This window comes from Miniopterus natalensis, chromosome 10 (genome assembly GCF_054644295.1).
Source record: "Miniopterus natalensis isolate mMinNat1 chromosome 10, mMinNat1.hap1, whole genome shotgun sequence".
In the NCBI taxonomy this organism is placed as follows: Eukaryota; Metazoa; Chordata; class Mammalia; order Chiroptera; family Miniopteridae; genus Miniopterus; species Miniopterus natalensis.
In genome coordinates, this window is record NC_142090.1 from 72,808,616 (window position 1) to 72,822,298 (window position 13,683).

Consider the following 13,683-nt stretch of genomic DNA (forward strand, 5'->3'; position numbering starts at 1 on the left):
GACAATAAAGTGTTCAAGTAGGACTCAAGACAACAAAGATGGAAAACTGAGAAGTCTTTAATGCAGGCGAACAGGGTAACAACAGAAAATACTGCTATAAAAAGGAAAGCCAAGTCTACATTAAAAAAGAGGGAATGCAACCTAGAACTCGTACTACAGTAGGGTGGTAAACAGGACTAAGCTATATTTTGTATCTGCTCCATGCACCTGACTTCTTTCTACAGTTCATTCTCTTCTAAATCTTTATCTGTGACTTTTGTTACCATAAAACAGAAGTTGCCCAAGTGTTAGAGTTGTGAGTTTGAATAAGCGTAGGGGAATAGATAATAAGGTTACTGTAATGAGGCTGTAGCACTAGGTGCCAAATGCCCAAGTGGGGGCCAAAATGTAATCTGGAAAGCATGTAAGTATCTAACGGATACCAGATACCTCAAGCAGTCTTTTCTCTTGTTTTGGCGATTTATTTCTTTAAAGTTACTTCTGGAAAATGCCATACATTTGACTGCAGGGTGCCTATCTTACTCTGCTAAATGCATGCATGGACAGCCACACAGCTTTTTCTCTCACACATGCACAAATACAATTGAGCTTCAATATTTTACATTTTTAACTGAAGGATCTATATATTTTTCCCTAATTCCCAATATGTCCACTTAAATAGCAAGAAAGGAAAGTGGAAAGGGAATTAAAATTCATTCTTACATTTCCTAGAGTGGTAATTTGGGAGCCATTATGGCCACAATGACCCACATGATCTGGTTTGTTGCCTCTGTGCCTATGTTCACCTATTTATGTCAAAACAAACCACTGATTTCAAGGGTACCACCATGTCTAATTAGATGGCTTTCTACCTATAATCTAGTTCCATTCAGTAACATAATTTTCACTGAAGAGACTGAAGTGTCTGACTGTTTGTTTTAAATAGTAACATGATTTGCCTTGCTAATGGCAAACATTACCATCTTTCTTATGCCTTCAAGAACTGTCACACTCTAAAAAGAAGAAGGTTCGAAATGATCATTGATGAAGCTGGGAAATTTCACCACCACTCTTTATCTGACATCCTATCTCCTGGTTTCCCGGGAGAAGAAACAATGGCAACTTTCCTCATCATCAGCTTTGCTTCACCATAAATAATCTCATTCTTCTCACTTTTGCATTTCTCTACAGAGACCATAGGGACAAATATAATTAAATATTCCAAAAGGAGCTGCCATTTTCATCAGTTTAAGGGAAGAGGAAAGTAGAGAATTGGTTTTGCTTTACTCCTAATCAATGTTTGCTTAGGCAGAGAAGGGACTTTGTGCCTCCCACTCTATTATTACCTCCTGAGAAAGGTGACAGCAATCTTCTTATACACTGATATCTGCCACTACAATAACTTCCAGGTAGGAGGGAAGTTATAAAAAGAACAAGAAATTAAATAAGAAATAATTAATTAGAAGGAAGAGAAATAAGAGAGCACTGAGAAGACCATGGTGAATAAATTAACTTCCAATAGAATTTTCAAATAATAAAATGAAGCACTAAAGAAGGAATATTAAAACAAACAATCGTGGAAGAAAATTAACTTCCAGAAAACAGAAATGCCCAGAGTTGCATCAGTACTATGATATCCTTTACAGGAAACCCAGAAGAAATGCTGAAGTCCCTATTTGCCGCTCTACTTCAATATGCAAGTGAACCTACTAGAAGGCTAGTTGAGAAATCAGAAACATTAAGAAATATTTGCAAGTAATTGTGAAAAGAAACTCAAAATGTATGGATAACTTTTACATGCATTTTCATACTTTTCTCCCTATTGAAATATAATTTAAAAGCCAATGTTTAAATAAACTTTCATTTGTATATGTAACATAAGGGGCTGTATTTTCCTTGTAGCCTGTCACTCATTGACAGTAAATTAGAAGTTAAAAGTGACCCAACAACTCTTTTCCATGCCACTATGATACCGTTTACTAAAGCCAGGAATTATAGCACCGTAAGGACAGAGAAAAATGTGATAGACTCAACAGTCCTCTAATGTGTAGAGGTTTTTATTTCTTACCATGTCTTTTCCACCTATGACCTCTTATTGACATGCTGGTTACTGCATTTCTTGATATTCTAGAGGAAGTTGGTGTGATTTCAACTTGAATACACCTTGTACCCTCCTTACTAGATTTCATGGCACCGTGAGGCAATGAAGCCTTTATTGCATTAGCAACCTAAGAAGGAAACATAACAGTTTAAGATTGGTATTTAAAAATGTATTATTATACCCTTAGATAAGACAAAGTGTTCAATTTTAACAGGTTTTAAAAAGAACACTTTCTCTAAGGTATTCCATAAGATGATACACAAACCCTCCGGAATAAGGAGTACGAGCTCAGGGGAAAACGTACGGTTAAATACAACATGTAAGAGATGAAATTTCCAAAGATCGAATTATATTTCCAAACGCCTAATGCTAACTAATAAATGTAGCTCTAGCATGTTAAGGAGAACATTCTTATAAGTTAAAAACACTATTTACCAGGTATCCAAGAAGTTAGTTAAATGAAATTTTCAAATTTTATTTTATATATATACCTTTTCAAGTATAAAATTTTCCTAGTATAACAGGAGCATGAATCACTGAGTATTAATGACATATTAATGTACTATGAATTCCTCAATTTATAGTTCTAATTTGGGAATTTTTAAATTAAAAAATTGCGTAAGTAAGTGAGGCACTTACCAGCAATGGCTCTGGATATAACTCTAACTGGGCTCTGTATATAATATCATCCAATGCTTTTTGAGCTAGATCCCACTCTCCATTATAACTATAAAATTAAATAAATAAAATATAATTAGTTTAAATTAATTCTATATAATTGAATAAAATATAATGAGAAACTATCTTTACTGAGGAAAATAATCGGTCAGATTAGCACATTGCTCAGCATTCCACACTCCTTAAAAACATATATTTAAATCTTTGAATTCCTTTCAATTGTATCTGAAAGCCAATAAGTAGAAAATAACATTTGGTAGATATACATTTCTTCTCTAAAGACATTTCTATTTAAGGAACAGATATCAAAAAAGCCAGGGAATTTCAAAGCATTTTACACTTTCAAAGCAAGTCAGAACATAATAAATTATATACCTTAGAATAATGTTCCAACACTTTATGCTCAAATTATTCAGTAACTCCCACAGCTTTTAATGGGAATCCACAACTACTGTGGCTTGCAGTACCCTAAGGAGTTACTTCTTTGCATTTTGATAGTCATTTAGAAGTGTACATGATGTACATTGCAAATATGAGCAATATATTGGGGGAAAAGTGTGTGTTGCGTAGAATGGGACAATATTAAAGGTTTAACACATGGGTCAACAAACTTTTTCTTAAAGGAATAGATAATGAATATTTTTGGCTTGGGGGCCATACAGTCTCTATTATAATTACTCAGTTCTGTCACTACAGCACAGAAGCAGCCATAGACAATATGAAAACAAATGGATGTGGCTGTGTTTCAACAACAAAAAATTTTTAATCGGCAGCAAGCCAGATTTGACCCAAAGATAATAAATTCTGCCTTCTGTCAAAAGGATTATAATCTACTAGGGAAATTAAAGTATCAAGTGAATATAATACAAAGTATAGTAAGATATGTGTAGTAAGAGAATCACCAAGTAAATGATAGGGTTTAAAGAAAAATACTAATATCTAAGCAATTAAATACTAGTTAGAAATTAATAGAATAAATAGCAAATTAATAATAAATTGTGATCAAAAGAATTACTAAGTAAAAAGGTGAAGCGATTAAGAAAAAACAATAACACCTCATAGACACAGACAATAATATGGTGATTACCAAAGGGAAAGGGGGGTAGGGGAGATAGAGGAGGGTAAAAGGGGGAATAAATGGTGATGGAAGGAGACTTGACTTGGGGTACTGAAAACACAATACAATATACAGATGATGCATTATAGAATTTATACCTAAAACCTAAATAACTTTATTGACCAATGTCACCTCAATAAATCCAATAAAAAAGGGGAAAAAAAGAATTATAAAAGATAGGGTTCAGAGAAAAGTACTAGTAGCTAAGGCATTAAGGCTGAGCATCAATATTAGAAATTAATAAATTATTTGTGATCAAAGAGGCTCTAAATTGTTTTTTCAAGAGTTAAAATTTCTAGAATGGAAAAAGATATTCATTGGCAGGGAGCTATTTGGAAATTACAGCAAAAAAGAGTAATGAAAAAAGGAACTGTGAGTATATTTAGGTGTTACTAATTTTCATTCTGTTCTTAAATTTTTTAAAAATGATAAAATGTTTCAATTGAATACAAATTCTTCAGAACATTAAAAGATATATTTGAAATAATAAGCTCTATTATCAAGATCTTGATTCATATTCTTTCACAAAAATATGCCAATTGTTTATCTATTGAGATAAGTATATAGTAACAATAAAATAACAAACTACAATTTTCCAAAAAGATCAAATGTTTACTTTGTATATGAAATAAACTTACAAAGCAAAATAAATCCCTGTTAACATCTGCACCATGAATCCTGAAGAAACTGGTATCCTGCTACTTACACCTTTGTATTTTCTGACATGTTGTCTGGGATATCCACAAACACAGATTCTAGAAAGACCAAAAATAAATATATTTGTAAAATTGTTAAAAATTTAGGTAATTTACTTTTGAACATTTATAAGCCATCAATATACTAGGTATGCTCTCTTCTCTAAACAAACCTAACAGCTATGAAACAAAGAATCTTCCCAAACAGGACATCTGTCTGTAACATTTTCCTGAGCAAATCAGCCTGGGGGAAAAATGTATAGAGTTAGAGGGATGTTAGTATATAGTAAGTGAACCAGATTCTCTAAGTTGATTCACTAATTTTGATCAATTCAATTATTAATAATTTTTGGTCACTGTAAAACTTATTACATGGAACTCAGCACTATTTATCATCAATAGATCTGTGGTGTGATTCTCCATCTCTGACAAAATTCTTGTCACAAACTGTAGGCTTCAAAAACATACAAACAAAAAAACAAAATGAAGCAAACAAAAAAAACCCTCTAAAATTAGACTCAAACATCACACAGTACATATCTTAACTTTTATCTGATGAAAGGGAACTTTAGTTCCCGGCAAGGAGTGGGTCCCGCTGGCCGAATTTAAATGCTGACGGAATTTAAATGCCATCTTTTAAAGATTAATAAACTAAAGATAGGTTGCAATTTTCAATGTTAAAAACCATGAGAAATAAAACAGAAGCAAATACATATTCTTTGAATGCCTAAACATGATAACAAAGGTAGAATCCTAAAGAAAGATCAATCGATTTTTACCAAAAATTTTTAAAGAAACTATCATAAAAAATTGAAATGTAGCCCAGCCGGGCGTGGCTCAGTGGTTGAGCGTCGACCTAGGATCCAGGCGATCAGGGTTCGATTCCTGGTCAGGGCACATGCCCGGGTTGTGGGCTGCAGCCGATCAATGACTCTCTCATCATTGATGTTTCTCTCCCTCTCTCCCTCTCCTTTCCTCTCTCTGAAATCAATAAAGATATATTTTTTTTAAAAAGAATTGAAACGTAAAGAAGTATTTATTATAGTGAAGAATATTTAATGAGTATTAAAGTTAAGGAGTACTTATTATAATGAATAGGAAGCCACCCAAAGTCCAACACAGGGAACCAATTCTAAATCACTCAGATAATACTATGAAACAATTAAACATGATGTTTTGAAAGTCTACTTAAATGACAGGGAAAAAAATTGTACAAAACAACACATGAAGCCTAATCTGGTTTTACAATAAACAAATATGTGAATGGCATGTGTCACTATAAAAAGATCATATACAAAGTCAGAGAGTTATCTCTGAGCTGTGGGATTATAGCAGTATTTTCTTCCCTTTTTTTAATCCTCACCTGAGGATATGTTAGGTTTTTTTTTAATTGATTTTTTTTTTAAGAGAGACGAAGGGAGACAGAGAGAAAGAGAAACATTGATGTGAGAGAACCATGGATTATCTGCCTCCCATAAGCACCTCAAATCAGGGATTGAAACCAAAACTTTTTGGTGTGCAGGACAATTCTCCAACTAACTGAGCCATCCAGCCAGGTGATGTACTTTCTTCTTTATATTTTTATGTATTTTCTAAATTTTCTATAATCAACATGCACTGCTTTTAAAATAAAGAGTAAGATTCTATTTTTTTTTTTTTAATATTACAGATGTCCCTTTTATAAGTTTCTATTTTTAATAAAATGGGAAAATAGCTGTTTTTTCATAATGTGCTGTGGTTGATATAATATAACCATTACTTAATACAGTATTAGTCAATAGATAGTAATTATTTACTCCTTCCCCCCATGCAATTACTACCTAGAACTTAATATTTCCTCTACTCAAGGAACCTAAGCCTTTCCTTAAACATGCCCAAGTATACCACAGACCATTTCAAAAATATCCCCCTGAGGATATCATTAATTCAAAGCAACTTTAAAGAGTAAATATCAATTCATTTTATATTGAAAGGATCTTAAAACTCTTTAGAACCAAGGGTAAAGGGGAGCAGGGATACTTATGGACTGAATATTTGTGTCCCCCTCAAATTCATGTTGAAGACCTAATTCCCCAATATGGTAATATTTGGAGATGGGACCCTTGGGAGTAACTAGGTTTAGATGAAGTTATGAAAGTGAGGCACCCACCATGAGGTTAGTGCCCTTAGAAGAAGAGAGACCAGAGGTGTCTGCCATGTGGAGGCACGATGACAAGGCAGTAGCCTGCAAGCCAGGAAGATGGCGTTCACCAGGAACCAAATCTGCTGGCACTTACACTTTCGATCTGCCAGACTCCCCAACTGTGAGAAATAAATGTCTACTGTTTAAGCCACTCAGTCTATGGTATTTTGTTATAGCAGCTTGAGGTGACTAAGACAGAAACTGAGAAAAATTAGCTGGATGTGAAATAAAACCAATTCAAATGTTTCTTGCTATTACAAAAACTTAAATCTAAACTAGAATAGACTCCTCTTACTCTTATCATCTAAAAAATCAAACTTAGAGCCATCTTACTTTCTTACACCTTGCACCTTTATGATAGGGGTGGTAGTAAATAACAGAGAACCAATATATGAAAGATAGAATTTTTCAATTTATTTATTCATTCAGTAAATACTTATTGAAGATTTATATTGTGTCAGACACTAGGGATATAGGTGAAAGCTGTAGCACCCACAGGGATTCACAATTTAACCATGGAGATTGAATAGTAAACAAATATCTGCAATGAACAAGTTACAGAGGTAACAAAAGCAGAGAGTGGAAAACTCTAGTGGAAGAAGCAGAAGGTCAGAGAAGTCTTCCCAGAAAGATATTCCTTTGGACAGAGCCTTGAAGATAAAAGGATGAAACAGCACGCCCTCAGGGAGATAGGCAATTCTAGTGGGACAGAATGCTAGGACACTAGAAAATAATGGAGCAGCTAGCAAGGGGTCAGATCACAGCGTATCTTATAATCAGCGAGGCTTTATTATGTAGGCAGTGAGAAGCAACTAAAGGTTTTTGTTTTGTTGTTTTAAGCAAGGGAGTGACATGATCAGATTGGTCTTTTGATTATATCACTCAGGTTATCCTGGAAGAGGTCACTGAAACGGGAGAGGAGAGTGTCAAATACCCCACAAGTGAGATGAAGTGAGCCGAATTAAAGTAGTATTGTGGGGAGGAGTTAAGGGTGGGGTTGGAGTCACATCTAGAAAGTAAAATCAAGAGTGGGGATAAAGGAATAATAGGAGTATACTTATTCCTACACTAGTGTGGATAGTCGTCTGGATGGCAGTGTCATTAAATGAACTTGGACAAATAAGACACACTGTTTTAGGAGATGCTAAGTTTCAGATACATGGTATAGATGTCTCTATATATCTATATCTGTATCATCATTCCTGGGTCCTACCACATAAGACACTGCTTCAGAGTAGAAGCTGGACTTTGTCATCTGCCGTAAGTTCTAAAGGTGAAAACGGCGGCATCAAGTCACTCCTTAAGAGAGTTTTTCTGAAGTGTTGGCCCTTATCCTCATTTTAGTCCATAACAGTTTACTAGATCACAGTGAAATGAGAAATAAAGACAAAACATCCCATTTTTAATTTATAAATTATTCTTCTTCCCTTTTCCTCTCCCTGCTTTTTCATATTAAAATACTCTCTGTTTTGTTAAATAATGTTGATGGTAGATATTTATAATACCAGTTGGCAAGATAAAACATTGGCAACACTGTGTAGATACTCCACCCACTCCAGCTTTTTTTGAAATTTTATGGATCTTGTAAAATTCAAAAGTCTGGGCACCTGTGACTTTAAAGGATTTAAAACAAGAAACACATTAGAGAAACTCAGTAAGTGGGAGAGATGGCACATGGGTATCATCTTCCAAGGTCTAGGAAATGTAATTAGGCTAATTCAGGAATTGTCTAGCTTTGCACATCTCCACCTTCTCTGGCAAGCACCTCTCCTTACATCAACCTTTTCTCCCTGGTCCTGTACAGTTTTCTATCCTACTCAGGATCGATTTCTGCTTTTCTGTTTTGTTTTGATTTCTGAGTATTGCACTCTGCAGCCTCCCTCTTACTAACATTTCAAAGTTACATTTTCTATATAAGTCTCCCAAATCTAAATTATTTTACAGGCTCCCTAATTCTCTATTTTCCCCATTTGCTTGAATTACTAAAGACATTTTCTGTGTCTTTTTGTTTCAATTTGTTATTTTTTTTAAAAAGGTAACATGTCCGTTACAGCAAATTGAGAAAAGGACAGAAAACCACACAGGAAAAAGTAAAACAAACCCTAATCCTACCGATCAGAAGTAACTACTGTCATGCAGAGTCAATGCTGGAGTCAGAGCATATATAATCTACCAGCAAGCATCTTTTTAAATTGGAATTTTTAAATGTTTGCATAGTATACCTAAGCACTATCATAATTTATTTAACCAATCCATTGGCTCAATTTTTTTAAACAAGGAAAGTTTAAAAACCAGTATATCTTACTTATTTCTTGGTACCAAGTTAAAGTACAACAGAAATACATAATAATTTTTGTAAAATAAGTAAGCAAACAAAAGAGAAACCAACCACATGCCAAATACTGAAATACATAACACCTCCATCCTTTTAATTATATAGTATGAGCCTTTTCTAATGAAATATCCCATTGAATACTATTCAACTTTACCCTCTTGTGTTTTTTGTTACTATAATTTATAAGAAACTTCCTATGTGTTGGCTAGGCTGAACTTCATATTAACTTATTTAATGTTTAAACAAATGATAAAACAAAAATAACTTAGATATATAACAAACTAGCAACTCTAGATTCATATACTTCAATATTAAAATTTTAATTTACCTTGAACAAATCTGACACAATGATTGAAGAGAAACACTGGGCATATAGGTTAAGGCAGCATTGTAACACAACAAAAGGAATGTCAACACTTCAAACCTAAAGATAAACAAAAGAATAGTTACAAATCCTTAGATTTCTAAGTCATCCGTAATTAAGCAGGCACTGGGAAGAGGTGTTATGTTATAGAACAGGCCTGTACAAAATAATCACAACAACAATACAAAACTAAAAGGAACCCAGCTCTCGTGGCTCGGTGTTTGAGCATCAACCTAGGATCCAGGAGATCCCGGTTTGATTCCCGGTCAGGGCACATGCCTGGGCTGCGGCTCAATCCCTGGTAGGGAGCGTGCAGAAGGCAGCCGATCAATGACTCTCTCATCATTGTTTCTATCTCTCTCTCTCCCTCTCCCTTCCTCTCTCTGAAATCAGTAAAGATATATTAAAAAAACAAAACTAAACTAAACTAAAAGGAAAAAGATGACTTCCCAAGTAACAGTCATGTGAAAATTTCCTTAAAAATTTGATGTTTCCAATGACATCTAAAGCAAAGTGTAAGTGACAAATCAGGAAGATGTGTTTTTTCTTTTGTACAATGACTCAATATTTTTAAAAATTGCTATATACAACTCATTAAACATTATTTATAAATCTGCTGGAAATTTTTTTTTTATCAGTGCGGTAGTAGTGTAGGTTATATCTTGACAGTATACCTATTCTGTGCTGTCAGCATCTCCCTTTGGGGGTGAGGTCCACTGTACACCACTTTTGACAAACCATGCTGGGATAGTGCACTTTCAGTCAGAGCCATGGACCCAATGCTGGAAGGCTAAAGATAAGACATTTGAATAAAGAAGAAATAAAAAATCTTCTGTTAAATATGTGATACTTAGAATACATACACCACTAAGAATAATTGCCATGATCATATATCTTAAAAATATTCAGATTGTCTATTAAATTTTCTGCTCAAAGATTTAATAAATAATTAACAACCAAACTACAAATAGAAATAATAGGTTAGCTTCAAAAATTCTACCATGAAAATACATAATTGCTACAAAAAAAAATAGACTAGTCTTATCCATTGGAAGGGGAGAAAAATATTTCAAAATGAATACTTTGAATACATCTCTTACAATCAGATTTTAAACTTTAATGATTTTTATTTCTCATTTCAAATTTGGAAATAGCAAATACTTTATTGTTTTATACTTGAGGTACTAATAAATTGATCAAAAAAATTTGCCTCAATAACCACACCCTAATTTATGGCAACTTCAGATAGCAACAATAAGCATTCTTTGATAAAATGTCACTTACTTCATGATACACAGACGGTTTGGATAAAGATGGAATCGTAAAACTCAATATTTTGCTATGTCCCTGTTTGTCAACTATTTCCTACAAAAGTAAAAGAAAGTATATTAAAATATTTATTTTTCGCACATAAATTTAAAGCTAAATTTAAATTATTCTTAAAAAAAAAAAGACCTAAAAAAAAAAGAATTTTAAAGTCAGCTCAAATCTTAAATTATGATAATCCATTATCAATTATTCACAAACACCTTCCACTTTTAAAATATAAGTAACACATAATTTTAAGGATGGCTGAAATACAGATGTAATGTCTTAATGTAAAAAGTTACATTTTCTAAATCAATTGACACAGTTATGAAATATGTTAAGAAAAGGCTCAATTTTTTTTTCCATTTTAAAAAGTAGAAACCTTAAGTATATAGAATGTCATAATAATTAATATACAAATACTATTAGTAATTCCAATTACATGTTAAATCAATGCTATAAACTCTGGAGACAGTCCAGATTTTACAGAATTATTAGTGGTAGATGTTAAATCAAATTTTCTCTCCTAAACTTTTTGTGGAGGCTACAAAACAATTTATAGGCAATGGATTTTAAGTTTAAAAATTTTTAACTTCAATAATTACATTTTCAGATACCTCCATAAAAGAATTGGTCTGATTTTCAGTCTTCAGTCAATTCCAAAAGATTTATTTACATAATTATATGTATGCCCGTATAAGCCCTCAAGCGCCATAAAGTTATGTTTGGAAGAATGAGCTAAGTTATTTGACGTACAAAAAACAAATATTAGCTTTACAAACATGAAAAGTAGTTGCTATTAGGTATTTGCTTTTGCTGAAAAGGTTATGTATTTGCTTTTGCCAAAAAACATTTTGCTAACCACATTAAATACAAACCAAATTGTAAACCCCTAGGAGAAGAGCTTCAATGCATCCACTGCTATGCACATTTCTGCTGGCTGAGACCGCAAGGTAGCACCAAATCAGTTCTGGAAGAAACTGCAGTGTAAATCGGAGTAACTGCTCCTCTCCACTGCGATAGAATTCAAAGAGCTGGTGACAGACAGGTTCCAGCAACTGTAAGAGGACAAAACGTTAGTTCTAGGATTGGGTTGTATTTGAGTAACACTGACAGATAAAATATACAAGTTCTTCCCTGGTTGGCAATTACTGAAACGTAAACGTGTTTCCTTTTGGGGGAATTACAGGTGGTGTTTGACTTGTGTAACTTGAATATATTTGAGACAAGCGATGGAGCACATGCTGTTCGTTCCTAGTGTATGGTGTGAATTTTTTAATGTATTTTTCTCATGGAAACACTGTTGTACTTGGCGGGTAGGTTTTCTAGTATATTACGAGAGAACTGCACATCGCATATATTTTCACATGCTAAATGGACTTTTTATGGGTCTAACGAGAACCTAGTCATCATGTACCCTCTTTCCAGTCTGCATTCTAAAACAGCTAAGTTACAAATAAACTTTTACAACAATCCATTTATAAAATGTCTGTCTCCTAAGAGAGATTTCTAATGGTAATAGAAATGTGACTTTAAAATGCCTTTAAATGACTAAAACAGAAATAGAAGATGGGAAAGAGTTAAGTTTGGGTAATTTTACAAGAAAGTCTTGTAAAAATAATTTTTTTTTAATTGAACTACTAAGGTGGAAAAAGATATAGAAAAGTAGGAAGGAAATTACTACTCAGGTGCCAGTAGCCATTGAACTGACCCTCTCTTCACTTTGGGCTCCCTACACCTAGAACACTAAAGAGACTTTATGTGGTGCTTTCAAAAAACATCTGGTTTCTTAAGAGACCTGAGCATTGTTAGCCTTCAATCATGTGCCTATCTTTAAGTTATAAAAAGTCAGTTAAAAAGCACCAGTCAAGAAAACTTCACTATACCATAAACTGCCTCTTTATGGTTTCTTGAGCATACCACACATACCACCTATCCCAGGTCCTTTTCAGTTCCTATTTCCTCTCCTGGAAAGCTCTTGCCCCCAGTTTTTTTTCTCCCTCTCACGCATTCAGACCTTGACTCAACTATCACCTCCTCAGTCCCTACTCCACTTTATTTATCTCCATAGTTTTATCACGAACTGGCATTGTATTATACCTTTAGATATTTGTTTGATGTATCCCACTTACCAGAGTATGAATTCTAACTCATAAGATCAAGAATTTAGTCAATTTTGTTCACTACTATATTTCTAAGTTATTTCTGGAACATTTTGGGGTTCAACAAATATTTATTAAATGAATTAAACTGAATAATGAAAATGTACTATCAGTAAAATCCAAATACCAAATTTGCCAGACTTCAAAGAACACCAGAACCAATGTCCCAAATTTCAAAAATGCCAAAAGACAATGTTATTAACTCATTAGGAATATCTCCAAATAATCTAAACAGCAAAAGGAAGGTTGTGATGTTAAAGTAGATTACACTGTGAAATTTTAGAAGCACTTCTAAATATAATTTTTAAAGTAGAGTTGTCTTTTAAGAATACAGATTACATACTGTCTTCACCACATTGATCAGGCAAAAACCATAAAACAAAATTACATGCAAAACCTCCTAAATCTGTGCTTCTGAAAGTGTGGTCCATGGACTAAAGACCATAAACAAACTGCTACCAGTCCCCAACAATATAAATACAGAAACTGAAAGGAAGAATTTAGAAACTTTTATAGCAACTTGATATTGCTACAACATCCAAGTGGATGATCAGCACTTATTCAACAGAGTATAGATCAGTTAGGGGTTATCGAATTCATGTGGAGCCTCACATGGGATGTGAGTTGCATGTTCATCATGAACATTAGGAACACACATCCTGTGACAGATTGAAAATTTTTAAAAACTGGTCTTTCACCACAGTTTGAGAAATAGTGCTATGAACCATTAGAGCTGTATTCATTGTCAATCTAAATAAAAGA

The 13,683-nt window shown here is 33.6% G+C and overlaps 1 protein-coding gene across 3 annotated transcripts in view; it reads right to left on the reverse strand.

The window, feature by feature from the left end:
• HYCC1 (hyccin PI4KA lipid kinase complex subunit 1) overlaps nt 1-13,683 on the reverse strand; it is a 56,655-nt gene that overhangs the window by 13,753 nt on the left and 29,219 nt on the right. For all 3 annotated transcript variants that reach the window (XM_016217024.2, XM_087821204.1, XM_016217025.2), the window contains exons 4-10: nt 11,638-11,817; nt 10,736-10,816; nt 10,126-10,241; nt 9,416-9,511; nt 4,514-4,630; nt 2,720-2,807; nt 2,048-2,207 (exon numbers count right to left, since the gene is read on the reverse strand). In XM_016217024.2, coding sequence (XP_016072510.1) covers nt 2,048-2,207; nt 2,720-2,807; nt 4,514-4,630; nt 9,416-9,511; nt 10,126-10,241; nt 10,736-10,816; nt 11,638-11,817 — 838 coding nt within the window. The remainder of the gene's footprint in view (nt 1-2,047; nt 2,208-2,719; nt 2,808-4,513; nt 4,631-9,415; nt 9,512-10,125; nt 10,242-10,735; nt 10,817-11,637; nt 11,818-13,683) is intronic.